Source organism: Egretta garzetta, unplaced genomic scaffold (assembly GCF_000687185.1).
Source record: "Egretta garzetta isolate BGI_Z169 unplaced genomic scaffold, ASM68718v1 scaffold453, whole genome shotgun sequence".
In the NCBI taxonomy this organism is placed as follows: Eukaryota; Metazoa; Chordata; class Aves; order Pelecaniformes; family Ardeidae; genus Egretta; species Egretta garzetta.
The window spans coordinates 888,802-903,297 of NW_009259175.1; the positions used below are offsets into that span (position 1 = coordinate 888,802).

At 36.2% G+C, this 14,496-nt stretch overlaps 1 protein-coding gene across 1 annotated transcript in view; it reads left to right on the forward strand.

Moving 5' to 3' along the window:
- CNGB3 (cyclic nucleotide gated channel subunit beta 3) overlaps positions 1-14,496 on the forward strand; it is a 94,132-nt gene that overhangs the window by 55,909 nt on the left and 23,727 nt on the right. The window contains exons 4-9 of the mRNA XM_035891164.1: positions 5,095-5,249; positions 6,650-6,835; positions 7,392-7,604; positions 9,422-9,468; positions 11,415-11,501; positions 12,776-12,840. Of these exons, the coding sequence (XP_035747057.1) occupies positions 5,095-5,249; positions 6,650-6,835; positions 7,392-7,604; positions 9,422-9,468; positions 11,415-11,501; positions 12,776-12,840 (753 nt within the window). The remainder of the gene's footprint in view (positions 1-5,094; positions 5,250-6,649; positions 6,836-7,391; positions 7,605-9,421; positions 9,469-11,414; positions 11,502-12,775; positions 12,841-14,496) is intronic.

Below are 14,496 nucleotides of genomic sequence, written 5' to 3' on the forward strand. Positions count from 1 at the left end.
ATGTTTCTCAACCAAAATTTGAATTTATAGGCAACAATCCTATTGCCTCTCAATCTGTTTTGCTGTCCTTTTTAAAGTCAGGTTCCCAGTAGCCTTCATCATTCTTAGAGACTTTATACAGTTTCCTATGTGAATTCACATTTTGAGTATAGCTGGTCAGAATAACTCTCACCAATGGCTTATATACCTATATTAATGCTTCCTGCACTGACAATATGTCAGATGTATTCTAGTGTTATATTTGCACCAGTATTTTTCATAGCCAGATTACAGCACAGCTCACAGACACTGTTGTTGACTAAAACACGTGGATATTTGTCCTTTTGTCATCTGCAATTGATGATCCCACCATTTACAAAAGACATTCTTACAATTTGTTTCTAAATGCATGTCTCCCTTATGTAGCATTAGATTTGTTCTCATTTCTATTACTCAGTCTAAATAATTCAATTTTTCCTCTATAGGAATCAGTCCTACTTTTAAATCTTCCAAATCCAATGTCCTATCAAACATTATTAGCACACTACTACATTTTGTACCAACATCATTAAAGAAAATATTAAAGCTCATTCCTAAAACTCCATCAGTTTCCTGTGCAGGTAAAGGAGAAGGATAGGCTCCTTTTGCAGGCAATTCAGAGGAGAAACCTACCTTAGTAATTCTGAACCTCTCCTCCGAGAAGCCTTCTATTGACTATAAAGGGAGCATAATCAGAATAGCTAAAGTTAGCTTTTTGGAATACACCTGTTCCTGTACCAAGCAGATGACTATTTCTTTTTTCTATTACAGAGAAACATTAGGTTTCCTAGTCATTTAGGATGTGTGAGCTTAGACTTGGAACTGAGGACAGACAGAGGGTTCTGGTTTCTATAACATTACTACACTGGGACTGTCAGCACAAATTGAGGATATGTTTTAGAATCAATACCTTTCATGATGCCTAGAACTATGTTTTTCTATCTCACTGAAATCTTTCTCAGCCATACCATAATTTTCTGTGGACATTTGTATAGCTATGCATTGTCATATCCTTCTGAAAATGGGTTGTTGGAATTAGAGATTCTCCATAATTTATTCAAGAGAGCAAGTTATTTTTTCAAGACATAGGGTGTAAATACAACCAGAAATCATAACATCAGTGATCAATAAAAGCATTAAAAGTTCTGTTACAAGACCAAGAATTTTATTTCCAGGTAGATAGGAGAAAGTTTCTTAAGTGCTGCAAAAAAAGGGGTTATAACTGAAATCAGTAAAAAGTGGTACAGATTTTTTTCAGGAAGCAGCATACATTTATGAAATATGTTTTCTCAGGGGTCACCTGGTAGTGAAAAGATGGAGTTGAACTCAGGTATTTGGTGTTCATGGCCAAAAAGCAAGGAAGAATTAAAGTCTAGATTGCAACTTAGAAAAAGGTAAACTATTTATTCTGAAATAAGCTATTGCATTTCTTGATCCCTGCTTTGTTTGAACTCTTAACACAGAAAACCTCAAAGCCACAGTGCTTAACAGATGTTACATACATTAGCACACTCAACACAGTATCTCCATGGTCTGTTCTTTCAAGGCCATTTTATTCCACTATGCTATAGGTGTCTAAATCTTTTCTCTTGGCATGGGGAGAATTAAGGCACTGTAATTTTATTCACTAAACAAACAAGTTAAAACCTACAAGTTAAAAAGATAAAATCTACAAATTAAAAACATAAGAAAACTACATTATTATTATACTTCTATTGTTACATATATTGCTATTGTTAAACAAAATATGTTTGAGGTAATAACAAAACGGTGTGCATAGTACATGAGTTATGGTCTTGACTTTTTAATTTCCTAGGCCATGTGAAATTATTACTTCTGCAGGGAATAAACATTTCTGCTCTGTAAAGGACTATATGGTATAGTAAGTGATATAGAACTAGGCCTATTGTAACATATTGCAGAAAGGTCAGAGATAAATTTGCTTAAAGAATAACACATCAGCTTAGAGAGAAATCTTAGCACTCAGCACAGCACAGGAAACCAAAGGCAAAGGTGTCTTTCTGCCCAGCTAAGTAGCGTGTTAGTAAGGCAGCAGATTTACCTCCAGCTGTGCAAACCTGCCCCTGTACAGCACAAACTATTCAGCTATATAAGACAGGCAGAGACAAACCAGGAATTGATCAATATCCACAAGTTTGATAACCCTCTGAGAGCTTTCATACAGAGAATAAAACCAAAAAGAGCCAAGTATGAAATCAATACAGTCTGTAATTATAACTGTGAGGTGAGAATGAACATAACTATGGATTCAAAATGAGGCATTATCTCCTTAACAGAGCATGCTAAAAACATAAGTCAAGCTCAACTTTCTCACAGGTGCAAGATCTGAAAGTCAGAGGAGTAGCAAACCAGAACCAGAAAACATTGCAGTGTGGTATGATGGGCAAATTAAAATTATTAAATGTGGTCTCTTCAAAGAGAATTACCTTAGCAGGGTCTCTGACCTGGAAAATGTACTCTTGCTCCTCCCAGCTGTCATGTTCTGCTGGCAGCTATGTGTTTATGTATATGAATTTATAGAGCATATATTAATAGAGTTAATAAAAAGTTTATGACATGGAAGAGCATACACATAGCAAAAGAAACATCACCAAACAAAAAAGAGAGGAGAAAAGGAGGAAAGCACCTCAACTCTGCCAGGAAAATGATCTCAGGCCAGACAGGAGGTGCTGAGCCAGACCCTAATTTCCACCAAGAGTGCCACATGCAGTGAAAGTTATATGCATGGCACCGGTGTCATGCATTCATGGCAAAGCCCCACCTAATGCAAGAGATGGAGTGAAGTTTGAACGGGCTTCATTAGCCAAGGCAATTCAAAGTGCACCTCCACACAAAGCACAGGTACAATACACATCTTCAAATTAGCAGTATTCATCATGCAGTCTCCTCCATCTGTATTAACTAGAGAAAATTTAACATAAGAATTTTGTTACTAGAAAATAATAGAGGAAGAGATAATGCAAAGCAAATGAGAAGCAGGGCAAGGAAAATCAATTCCTCATCAACTGTGGGGCAAATAACTTTAAACAAATCCACACAGTTTCTTATCAGTACCAAATAAAAACATGGTTCCTTTGGGCTACACTGCAATGATAAAGCACCAAATTTACAATAGAGAAGACGTTAACTTTTATTGGAAAGGCTATGAAAAAAGAAGAAAATCCCACATATCTTATAGCTTATCCCTAGAAAACAGATAGCAGGGGCCTTTGACATGACACTTGTGATAAGTGTATTTTACTACAAGATAGTTAATGCCCTGAGCAGATAGAGCAACAGCAAAGAGTAAGAATTATTTGAAATTCTTTGCATAGAAGCTGAAAAACTAATTGTGACATGTTATCTCAAAACAAGAAAGGATTTCATTACACTGCAGATGGCCTGAGAAAAGGGAGTATATGACACAAAAGGAACTGTGATGAGATTACAGAGTATATCAGAATTGTTTGATTAATCTCCTGTCTGCGGAGTTTTAAGAAATAGACAGTACAGAAGACTTAAATTAGAGGAATGATAACCACATACTTCTAGACTTCTTCTTCTGCTGCTTTTAACATCTTACCTCCATTTTATCCAATGATTTTATTGCTGAAGGATTTTCACATTGTTAGTCATACTTCCTTGGGCACCATGATATGTGTTGTGTCTCCAGAAAACTGTGCTTCTCAAAAAGCTACACGCATCCCACTCTGACACTCTCCTTTTTTAGTTACAGCTCCTTCTGTTAGGAACTTCAAAGTAGGTTTATGTCTTGAGGAGACATGGTGTTTATTTAAAGATCACTTTGGAAGTGTTATTAATTTCTTCTCTACCCAGGATGCTTTTGTCCCACTTTCCCTCTACTCATCATTGGAAAGGTCTTCTCAAGAATTTGGAAATTTCAGGCATGCCTCACTCTTGGTCTGCTGCAACATCCACATCCCCATGGTATTTGGGACAGAGCTGAAAAACTGACAAGGAAGAAAGAACAATTCTCTGCTGTATTGAGCATAGCTGGCAGGGTTTTGGTACAGGGGTGGTGGTTGTGACCTGTGTGGGAGGAGGCATCGAGCTGCCCTGTGCCAGTTGCAGCCATTTCCAGCCAGCTCTGACACCAGTGTGTGACACCAGCTGAGAAGTGTTGAGTCTAGGATACAGAAGAAATCCCATATCCTTGTCTCCACATAGAGGAAGTTCAAATGCATGGCCCAGCTGCCAGCTGGGTGGTACTCCAAAACAGCCCCAGTTTGCATAATCAGAGACTAGTAAGAAATTGAGGATGAAATTTCAATAGAGTTGACCAAGAAACACCTTCAGCTAGATTTTCTAATTGAGTGTGCAGTCTGCACAGATCCTATTAAAAGCATTAGTTTTGGTATAGAAAGTGAGAGAGCAGGTGTTGAAAATGAGTGGCCCTCAGGTTTGAACAAATGCTGTGAGTGCTGGAATATCAGCTCAGTGTTACTGTGACCCGGAGTAAACATGTAGTGGTCAACTTCACAGTGGAAACAGAAGCAGCTTCAGCACGATCTGTTGTTTTGTTTCCACTTGGTAAAGCATGCAATTTTTTTTTTACCTTGTATTAGTTGATATCCATTACAAAAGTGAGATTAAATCAGTTTTCCCAAGGTTAGGAAGCATAAAGTAAGCATAGTCTCTCCTCCCCTACCTGCACATCACAGTCTTTAACTCAGTTATGTCCATTACCATATAATAATGAGCACATTTTTATGCACAGATGGTAAGAGCATGCCTTGTATCTTAGTGAATACACAGGATAAGCTCTAAGCCTTATATAGCCACAGTAGAACTTGGTGAAAAGCAGCAGTGGGAAGTCATTGATGTACAGGGCTAAACAGAGCACAGGGTGCAGGACCTCCTCTGCCTGAAATACCATGTAGACTGCTGCATGTAGCCAGCAATATCAGTTGACATAAGCAAGAAGCAAAAGCAGTTGACTTAGGTGTCCACTTACCATGAATTGAGTGATGTGAATAATCCCTGTGAAGCCGAATTAGCAGTTTCCTTCCAGTGCTTTCCAGTACATTAAGCTTTTGTTCCTTTTGTTTTAATTAGCACACAGAAGCCAGCACCTTCAGGTTTCCAAACAAATGAGTATGCTGATGCCCAACTTCAAGAGATTGTCAGAAAAATGCGGGAAAGGGCAACAGTCTACAAGGAAAAGCTGAAAGACCCAGTGCTGTCCTCCCCTGAAGGCAGCCCTACAGCTTGTAAGTGACTCCAAGAAATAGCTGTGCATTTGTTGCATTTAAAGATGAAAAAAAAACTGTGATAAAATTTTCAAGTATGGCATGTTGACGCACTGAAATGGATCAGTTTCTGCCCACTGAAGTCAATTTACCCTTATTAGTCTACAGTGAACCAGGTCCTTGTGTATGAACTCCCTTTGAATTGCATCACTAATGAATTTGGGGAAAACATGGGCAATATCTAGAATCATCCCTGTCAAGCGGTTTTATATATTTTAAAATAGTTCCCAGGTAGTTTTATTCATGGGGATGGATATGAAACATATAAAGAAACACATATAAAATCTTATGAGTAGATATTAGTCACTCTGAGATTAGATCTGCTGTGTAAAAGGAAATAAAATTTTAGCCATGGCAGCACACTGAGGACTGTAAGCACATGCTTCAAATAGAGCAAACTCATCCAAAATTAATTAAATGTTTACTTTTGAAAAAATATGAAACATAAACCAAATATGATAGTTTTCCTCTTTAGAGGAATGTTTGACTTTTTTTTTCCTTTTCACAAAGAATTGAGTGTGGTGATTTTATAGTCACATTTTTTAGAAGCTATTTATTGCTTACCTGTTTTTTAATAAGCTGGAAAAAATTAGTGCCTTAAGTATTATAAACTATACCAGATGATAAAGGAATTACTTTTTTTTAATTATTTCTTTGTTCATTTACCTCTTTTGTTCTCTTTGTAAAACTTAGAATAATTTATTTCCTAAATTATTATAGATCCAGTTTGCCAGTTTAGTGCTGGGACTGTGTATTCTACTCAGAGGTAAAGCCACCAGAATTAATGGGACAAACATGTGGACAAAATTATCTGGCCCAAAGGTGGAAGAATTGGGCTCAAAGGAGTGCCACAAGACTCTTGTAAGCCTAGTAACATACAAAACCATAGGCTTCCCATTAGTTTCACCTGCTGCATCTTGCATAACAGTTCTCAGGAGAGGGACAGAGATCAACCCACAGCACAGACATCTTTTCTTATCTCCATCCTAATTGCATGCATTATTTGCAACAGTCATGTAAAGATAAATGCCCTGCTGCATTAATGATTGCTGAATTTTGTATTACCTTATTTCTCAACAATCTTTGATGACATTAGTTGTGGGCACTGTCCAAGGAAGTACAGTAATATTTCACATGAAGTGTCTTGGTCTTGATAGATGTACATGACTGTATCAGTGGTGATTTTATTCTCCAATCTGTTTTCTAATGCATTCAGTTTTATAATGAACGGCAGCTTTAGTCACTGCCAAGAGTTTTTAGAAAAGTTTTTAACATGATGAGGCTCTTTTACATGTTAAAACAGGGTGTAGGCATTGAGCCATTATTCAAATGTTTCCATTTGTGGCATTCTATGTGTCTAGCACCATCAAAGAAGAAGCCTCCACCCCCACCAAAAGAAGAAAAAAAAGAAGAAAAGAAAGAGGACGCAGAAGCAAAGCCAGAGGAGGATCATTACTGCGACATGCTGTGCTGTAAATTCAAAAAACCTCCACTGAAAAAATACATGGAGTATCTGCAGCTACCAGACAGCATAGACTCATACACAGGTAAATTAAAAGCTATGCAATAGAATGGAGTAAAGGCGCATTGAAGTGACCTAGTATTAGATGGTACCTGTGAGCCACCATGAGATCCACATTCCACATTGCAGCTCAGAGGGATGCATAGATCCTACGCTAAAGAACATTTATTCCAAACAGGGAAAAGACATGAAAAGTGACAAGAGTTGTAAAGATGGTATGCCCAAAGCTGGTATGCAAACCAACCACAATTAAAACCCAAGTATTCTGATTCTTTATCTAGAATTTGTCCGATTCATTAGGGCCAAATAATTCTTTTGTCAGTTATACAAGTAGCATGCAAAATGTATCAAGTTTCTTCAGATGCATTAAATTCTATATGGTCTCATAAACTCACCTTCTTTCCCTTTTGCAAATTCTTTGTGTGACTCCTAGTTTCAACCTACATCACTTTAGCAGCCTGTGCCATTGAAAAAGGGAGAATGGTAGGTTGCTGTGGGCAGAACTGCAGTAAATAAATGTCTAAAAGAATGAGAAAAGATTCTAAGTTCATGGCTGTAAGTACAATGTTTTTTTCTTTCAGATCGCCGTTACGTAGCATGGCTCATGCTTGTGACGATTGCCTATAACTGGAATTGCTGGTTTATTCCCCTTCGCTTTGTGTTTCCATATCAAACCCCGAGTAATACAATATATTGGGTTACTATTGACATCATTTGTGATATCTGCTACCTGTGTGACTTACTGATTTTCCAGCCCCGAGTGCAATTTTTAAGAGGTGGAGATATAATAGTAAGTATTGGAAGTGGGATATCCACGGGTAGTAGTTGTAAGTTAAAGTATATTATAGAAAATCCCTCTAAACTGACATATTTTTCCTGCTATGTCAAATCTATGTAACTTTTATATTTATCAAAGTTCTTCTTCACTGACCTTCCATTACCCTATTATGGAAGAAGGAAACATATCAATTTTCTACATTCTTAAAAAAAAGAAAAAAACAGATTTCAAAGTAACAGATGAGAGCAGTCAGAACAGGCACAAAGCTCTTTCTCACCAGGAGTAAACTGGTGCACCTTCACTGGAATGAGTGATTATGTGTGAAACTTTTAGCTTTACATTCACCTTGTGCAAGAATCATAGTCAAAGAGAGTTTGTATTCTGCTAGGGCTGGGCAGGTTATGCATCTTTTGTTACAGATTGTGAGACTGTGGGGTTTTTTGCTAAAATCAGAGAAAATCCTTGTAATTTCAGGATGCTTTGGAAATAATTTATTTGAGATATTTTATTTTGGAAAAATATGTACATTCAGTTTTGCATCTTGCTGTTATTTTTGTGTCATCTTTTTATAGAAAAATGCAAACTAATAAGCAAGTATCTGAATAAAGGGGAAAGCTTGCCCTTAACATATCAAAAGGGCATCTAGAACATCAACTTTTCTTTAAAATATTCCCTACTTTTGATCCTTTAACTTCTGAGAGAAGAAAACCTAATGTGGAAAAAAATGAGTTTAGATAACTTCAGTGTGACACTACTGTGCCCAACAGACAGAAAATTCAAATATATATCCTCAAATGTAATTTGGAACTAGCTTTAGTTCAGTGCTTTACATAAAATTTTACATGTTGTGCATACAAGACATTACTGATACCTTTACAGAGGAATCCCAGATAAAACTGTGCAAATATAGTTTGGATAGATATTAAATGCAGTGCAGTGTAATGTATTTTTCCATGCCAAGACATTCAGTTATTGGCAATCTTGCCTAAATCCTACAAAACTCAAATTTTATGAACAAGGTTAAAACTCTGAAGTAGGAAGCTTACCTTCTATTTCCCCTGAAGCTGTTTGTACAATTCATAGATTTTACTGCATGAAGAGATCATCTACTCCCTGATGTCCTGCATTTAGTTTAATGCTTATAGGGATAATAGTGAAAAGTTGGCATGGAAATGCCTTTAAGAATTTAAAGCTTTTTTTAAATTGTCCCTGATATAAAAACAGAAAGTATAATAATAGATACATTTCTTTAGATACTTGTGATTACCCTTTCTTATTAAGGTATTAGCATCAGTTGCCATGGAGAGCTATTTAAAAATAAATAGCTAATCATTACTAATGAATGCAATGTTGATTATTATAGTGCTAATAATGCTAGCACTTCCAAAGAGCTAATTTTGTACAGCACCATCAGAAATGTTCTTTGTATTTTTCTTGGAACCATTGAAGTCAAATGGAGTTTTTGGCCCTGAAATTGAAGGGGTTTGGGTCAAGCACCAACTGGTGTAGGTGTCTTGAGAGGGAAGATTTGTGGGAAAAATGTAACATACTTTGTTAGACCAACAGCCAGACTTGGGAAAAATCAGACAAACCCGAAACCTGATTTTTTCAAGTAGGTCGAATAAAACCTGGTCTAATGTAAACTGGTGCAATAAAAGTATTGCTTTCTCCTATAGCTATTTCTCCATTCATACTTTTAGACCATCATTAATATAACTGTCATCCTCCTTGTTATCAGAAGAAAATTATTATTACTGCTGAGTAGCAGAGGCTCATTCTTTACACTCTGTTCTTGACTTTGCCTTTTTCTCCTTTCGTTATCACTGTAGTCAGACAGAGTGGAAATGAAGAAATTCTACCACAGCTCTATGAGGTTTCGGGTAAGTAGATCCTGTGTTACTGATGTCAATATGTAAGTTCTGACTGTAGGATTTCACAGGATTTTTTTCATTCACTGACAATCACTGTTGATTTAAGAACATCACCAGAAAGCATTAGCTTGATGGCATGTCGGTGCTCACCAACTGAAGACTGCCATCTTCATAAACGATATTTCATTGTAAAACAGAATAATTATAAATGCAAATATAAATATTAATTCAAAGCAATAACAAATTAATAAACTAGAATTGATAAAATTCTCTGGTTTGATGCATTTGTGCGAGGTCATCTCCGCACAAACTGAAAGACAATAGCACGGTTTGCCAGAGATTCATTAAACAAAACTAAAAGTCTTGAAGTTAGGTGATAAGTCTATTCGTTGAACTGTTCTGTGTGGTACTGAATAGGTCATCGCTCATGCAAGTAAGCAAAAATTCCAACTAAGATTTTTGATGCTCGTTGAGGTTTGTAAAAACAAAGATTCATTTGATTCAGGAAAACTGTTCATTTTGTTCCTGAATATTGTTTTTTTTCCAGCAGAGGATAGGTAGTATATTGAATTCCTGATGCACATACAGCTCTGTGACACTGAGCCCCCATCTCTGAAATCTCAGTTATTGCCCTTTCCTCTTCTGTAAATACTCTTGCACTGCCTTATTTCAGAGTTCAATTTGTCTCAGTCACTCTGGTATCACTACTTAGATCCTTGAGGTTAAGCTGTCCAAAAGCGCAGGATATACACTGTACAGGCAAGTGAGTAGGTTACAGCAACAGAACTAAGTGGATGTGTAGGTTTTTATTTTAAGTTCTCACTTGCAGTGTGTTTAGTGTTCTTGATTTCTGCAAAAACTAATGAGAGTTGAGTGTTCTCACTACATGCAATATACAGATATAATCTGGGAATTTGTCATATGATTAAGTACTAATTAACAGTTACTGATATTAAAGCACTCACTGACTAAATTTTGCCTCTGTTTAGATGTGTGTCTGAGTGAGGGAGAGAGGCCATAAAAGGCTTCTTGTCCTCAATGAATTTTTCATTTTGGTTTGCTTTTTTCACACAGTTCAGGTATTACTTGCATCTTATTTACATGGAATAAAAAGTCAGTGCTGCAGGCTAGTAGCTGCCAACACAGGTTATGTCTCTCAGGGAAAAGGCATTTTCTGATTATAGTGAGATGAAACCTACAGTTCCATGTCCCTCTTTTGTTCCCAAATGATATCTGCAACAGAGAAAGGCATCACAGGGTCTTTAGAAAAGCAAAGCCAAGTTTGCCACAGCTTTCCTTCTCTCCACGGAATTCTTGGAAAGCATAAAGTAGGCAGATGAGAAGAGTAATCACACAGTTGATGTACTTCAGGGAGATGTTGAAAGTCTTAGTGATATGGGAGGGAGAAGCATCCAAATATAATAAAAGACAATATCTATTAAAAAAAAAAAAACATCCAAACTTATCACCCTATCATCTATCTGTTATTTGTAACATATGGCTTCTGCAAGTTGCAAGCAAGGAGTCTAATTCATTGTGTTCCCCCAGACTGCTTTAGGCAGCCTGGTTTTAAAAGCCTTAGGACTACTAAGAAGTTCTTGTGGAGTGCTCTCCCCACCTCCACTCACCAGTCACATGCTTACCATTTCAGTCCTGTCAGAACAGTAGTTGAAATAACAGAATGTATTAGTAATCAAATATCTGAGGTACTGTTAATAATCCCCATGAAACATTAAAATCTCAGGCATGGGGGACTTAAAATCAGGGCAGAGCAAAGCTGTTGCAGTTTTCAAAGAGATATTCTTGCCTGCCAGTACTTTGGAAGTTACAGGCTTAGCATGCTGACTGTTCAAATATTATACTCAGTTGTGATTTGGTCTAAGTAGGTTTTTGACAGCAAGTAAATGCATGATGATTATTGGGAAGTTTAAATTGACCTCTCTGCTCTTCAACAGCTCGATGTGCTATCAGTATTGCCATTTGAAGTTTTATACTTCTTCTTTGGATTTAACCCAGCATTTAGAGCAAATAGGATGTTAAAGGTAAGCTCTGTGTTACTGGCGAATGTCTTACCACACATAAGTGTTTTTAAAACCCAATGGAAAGTTGTTTATAATATTTAGGAACATGAAATTTAGAAATTGGAAAATATTTTCAGGATAAGCTACAACATCAGTAAACAAAGCAACAAAAAATACAAGATATAATTAACCAAATGAAGCCCTTATTCTCTTTTTTTTTCTTTTGACTTCATTATTTCCTACTTTTGAAAGGTGTTTTATGATTAAGCCTGGTTTGTTTACATTATTTAAATTAGATTAATCTTAAATTACCTGTTTAGTTTTCAAAGATCAAAAAAAAAATTATTTAAGATCACTAATTAATGTTAATGTATTTTCCCTTTCCGTTGGTAATGTCACATGCTTAAAAGCAAGGGAAGGAATTTTAAGGACAACATAAACTATACACAGCATCTTTAACAAGCATAAATCCATTTTTGTTATCAAGTCCAAAGACATCTGGAGCTGTGCAATGAAGGGACTGAGAAGGGATCAGATAACAGCCCCCTCCCTACATTTTATGGTACCTAGCAGGCCACTCTGCAGCTAAATACATTCCCCTTCACACAAGCAATATGTTGATGAAGAATTAGCTTTCATTTAAAGTTGGAGGGGGAACAAGAACTCTGAGAATAAAATGAGGGTGCTCTTCTCTTCATTTTTCAACAATACTTCAAAATTCCATGAATCAGAACCAAAATGATATGAAAGAATGAAAAGGTAAACAGTACCTCATATTAGGCAAACAGACATGTACTGAACAAAAACAAAGAAAAAAGCTACATGCAAATATTAATGGCTATCACTAAACCTCAAGTAATTAACAGGAGGAATTTGATACAGCAGCAATTATTACTACATAGTATCATCTACTACGTGGTTATTGATACATATGATCACTTACCGAGAATTACTGGAAAATCAGAAGGAGTAAAAAGTGATTTTTATGTGTGTAATTCTCTCTGATAAAGTTGCCCAAGCAATTATATACATTTGAGGATGTAGAAGTCATTCATCTGTAGCAGTCTGACCTAAGCAGCAAGTTTATTTCTATAATCAGAACACCCAAAACAATGTTTAGGTCAATTTTCATCTTTGCTTTGCCCTTCACCTTTTAGTTACACGTTTGGAGAAAGTCAGACTACCGAAAAATCCATTATTTTCAAAAGGTGTATGTGAACTAATGTCTGTACTATTACAAAAAGGTGTGTGACGTGCAATAGTGATTGCATTACTTTCATTTGTTTTCCATTCAGCATAATACATTCTTTGAGTTTAATGATCGTTTGGAAGCTATCCTGGACAAAGCATACATCTACAGGTACGTGCTTATTAAATTCTCGTAGAATGCAAAGCTTGGCATAGAATGCATTCCATTTGATTTCATGGCTTGTCAGTGAAGCACTGAAAGGAATATGACACATTGTTAACTTACTTAATGTATATTTAAGATTTTTAAAAATATTTATATTATAATCATTACAATAAAAAATGTAAATCTTCACTCACATATGAAATCTAGCTCAGTTCAGCTGGCCTGGGTCAGGTAAAATGTTCACCAAACTGAGTGTTCTGACAAGATTTAACTGATCATAATTATCAGAAGTTTCTTTAGTGAAAGAGCTAAAGAATGGTTTCTTTAGGTTGCTAATAGCAGTGCCAAATCCTCAGTAGCTATTTATTTGTACTTAATAAGAGTCATGAGCTTGAGCCCGTGTCAACATTTTTCTTCAAATATGCTCTCACCATGAACCTGGCATATACAGAAACTTGATCCTCCACTGCATTGACTAAACTTGGAATGAGAATCAGTTCAGCACAAATCTCAAACAGTGATTATAACTGTTGTCCACTGCACTATGTTCTGACCTTCTGCATTGACTAGAATAATACTGGAACCAACTCCAGCAGTCCATGGACACGGGTATGGCAAGTTTCATTGGCCCCTCAGCAGTCAGCGATGCTGCTAAGACTCAGTGAGCCCATCTACTGTATCACCACTCTTGTCATCTACTCTCAGTATCATCAGCCATAGTTTATCCTGTGCAATTCCTACACCAACAATTTTTTTTTTCCCTGTCCCGGTTTTGGGGCATGTATTGTTCTTGTGTGCTGCTGCAGCAGAAATATGAATCTGTTGTTTACAATCTTACTCTATTTCAGAAATTACTGCACGTAAATGGTAGACTTGGTATTTATACATTACACATGAGGTATTTTATGATATTTAGAAACTAGTTAATTCGACAAGGAGTTTGAAACATCTGTTTCATATTTTCATGTACCTGAAAAATGAAACAAAACTTAGAAGTTTGAAAGTTCTGTTAATGTATTTTTGAGATGCTGACCTCCACAAAGCTTATTCTTATGTTGCCCTTTCCTTTCACTTATTGAAGAGTCTTTTGTGGTTTGTTCATTTTTTTTTTCTTTTTTTTAAATCCTTCTTTGTACAAGAGAAGGCCTGCTCTGAATTTGCACAAGATGAAGAAATTGCTTTTCAGTTTCTGAATCACTGCCTCCCTATCTTCTCCATTTTCTAATCTCATTAAAAAGAATGAGTTTTCATCTCTCTTACCTATATTTTTAAACTTTTTCTGATGTTGAAAACTTTTAAAATTAATTAATTAATTTCCATATTACTTCCTTTGCTTTGGAGCCTTAATTCAATTACTTCTCTGTATCTCCTGCAATATTTGCTGTGAGTACTGGGAGATTTTAATATAGATGGTTTTGAACCAAGTAATTAGCTTGTATGTAACAGTCATGTTGTGTGTATAAGGCTTTCAAGGAAATGGGAACAAATTAGCAAACCTATTTTCACCTAGGTAGGAGGTTTTGCAAGGGACAGTGTTTCACACTATATATAAGTATGGAATGGGAAATGGTCATTTAAAGGGCAGTTTGAGAATGGGATGTTTATATCTTCAAACTACCCTAACTTTGAAGGATTTGATATTGATTTGTGTGTCAAAAAACA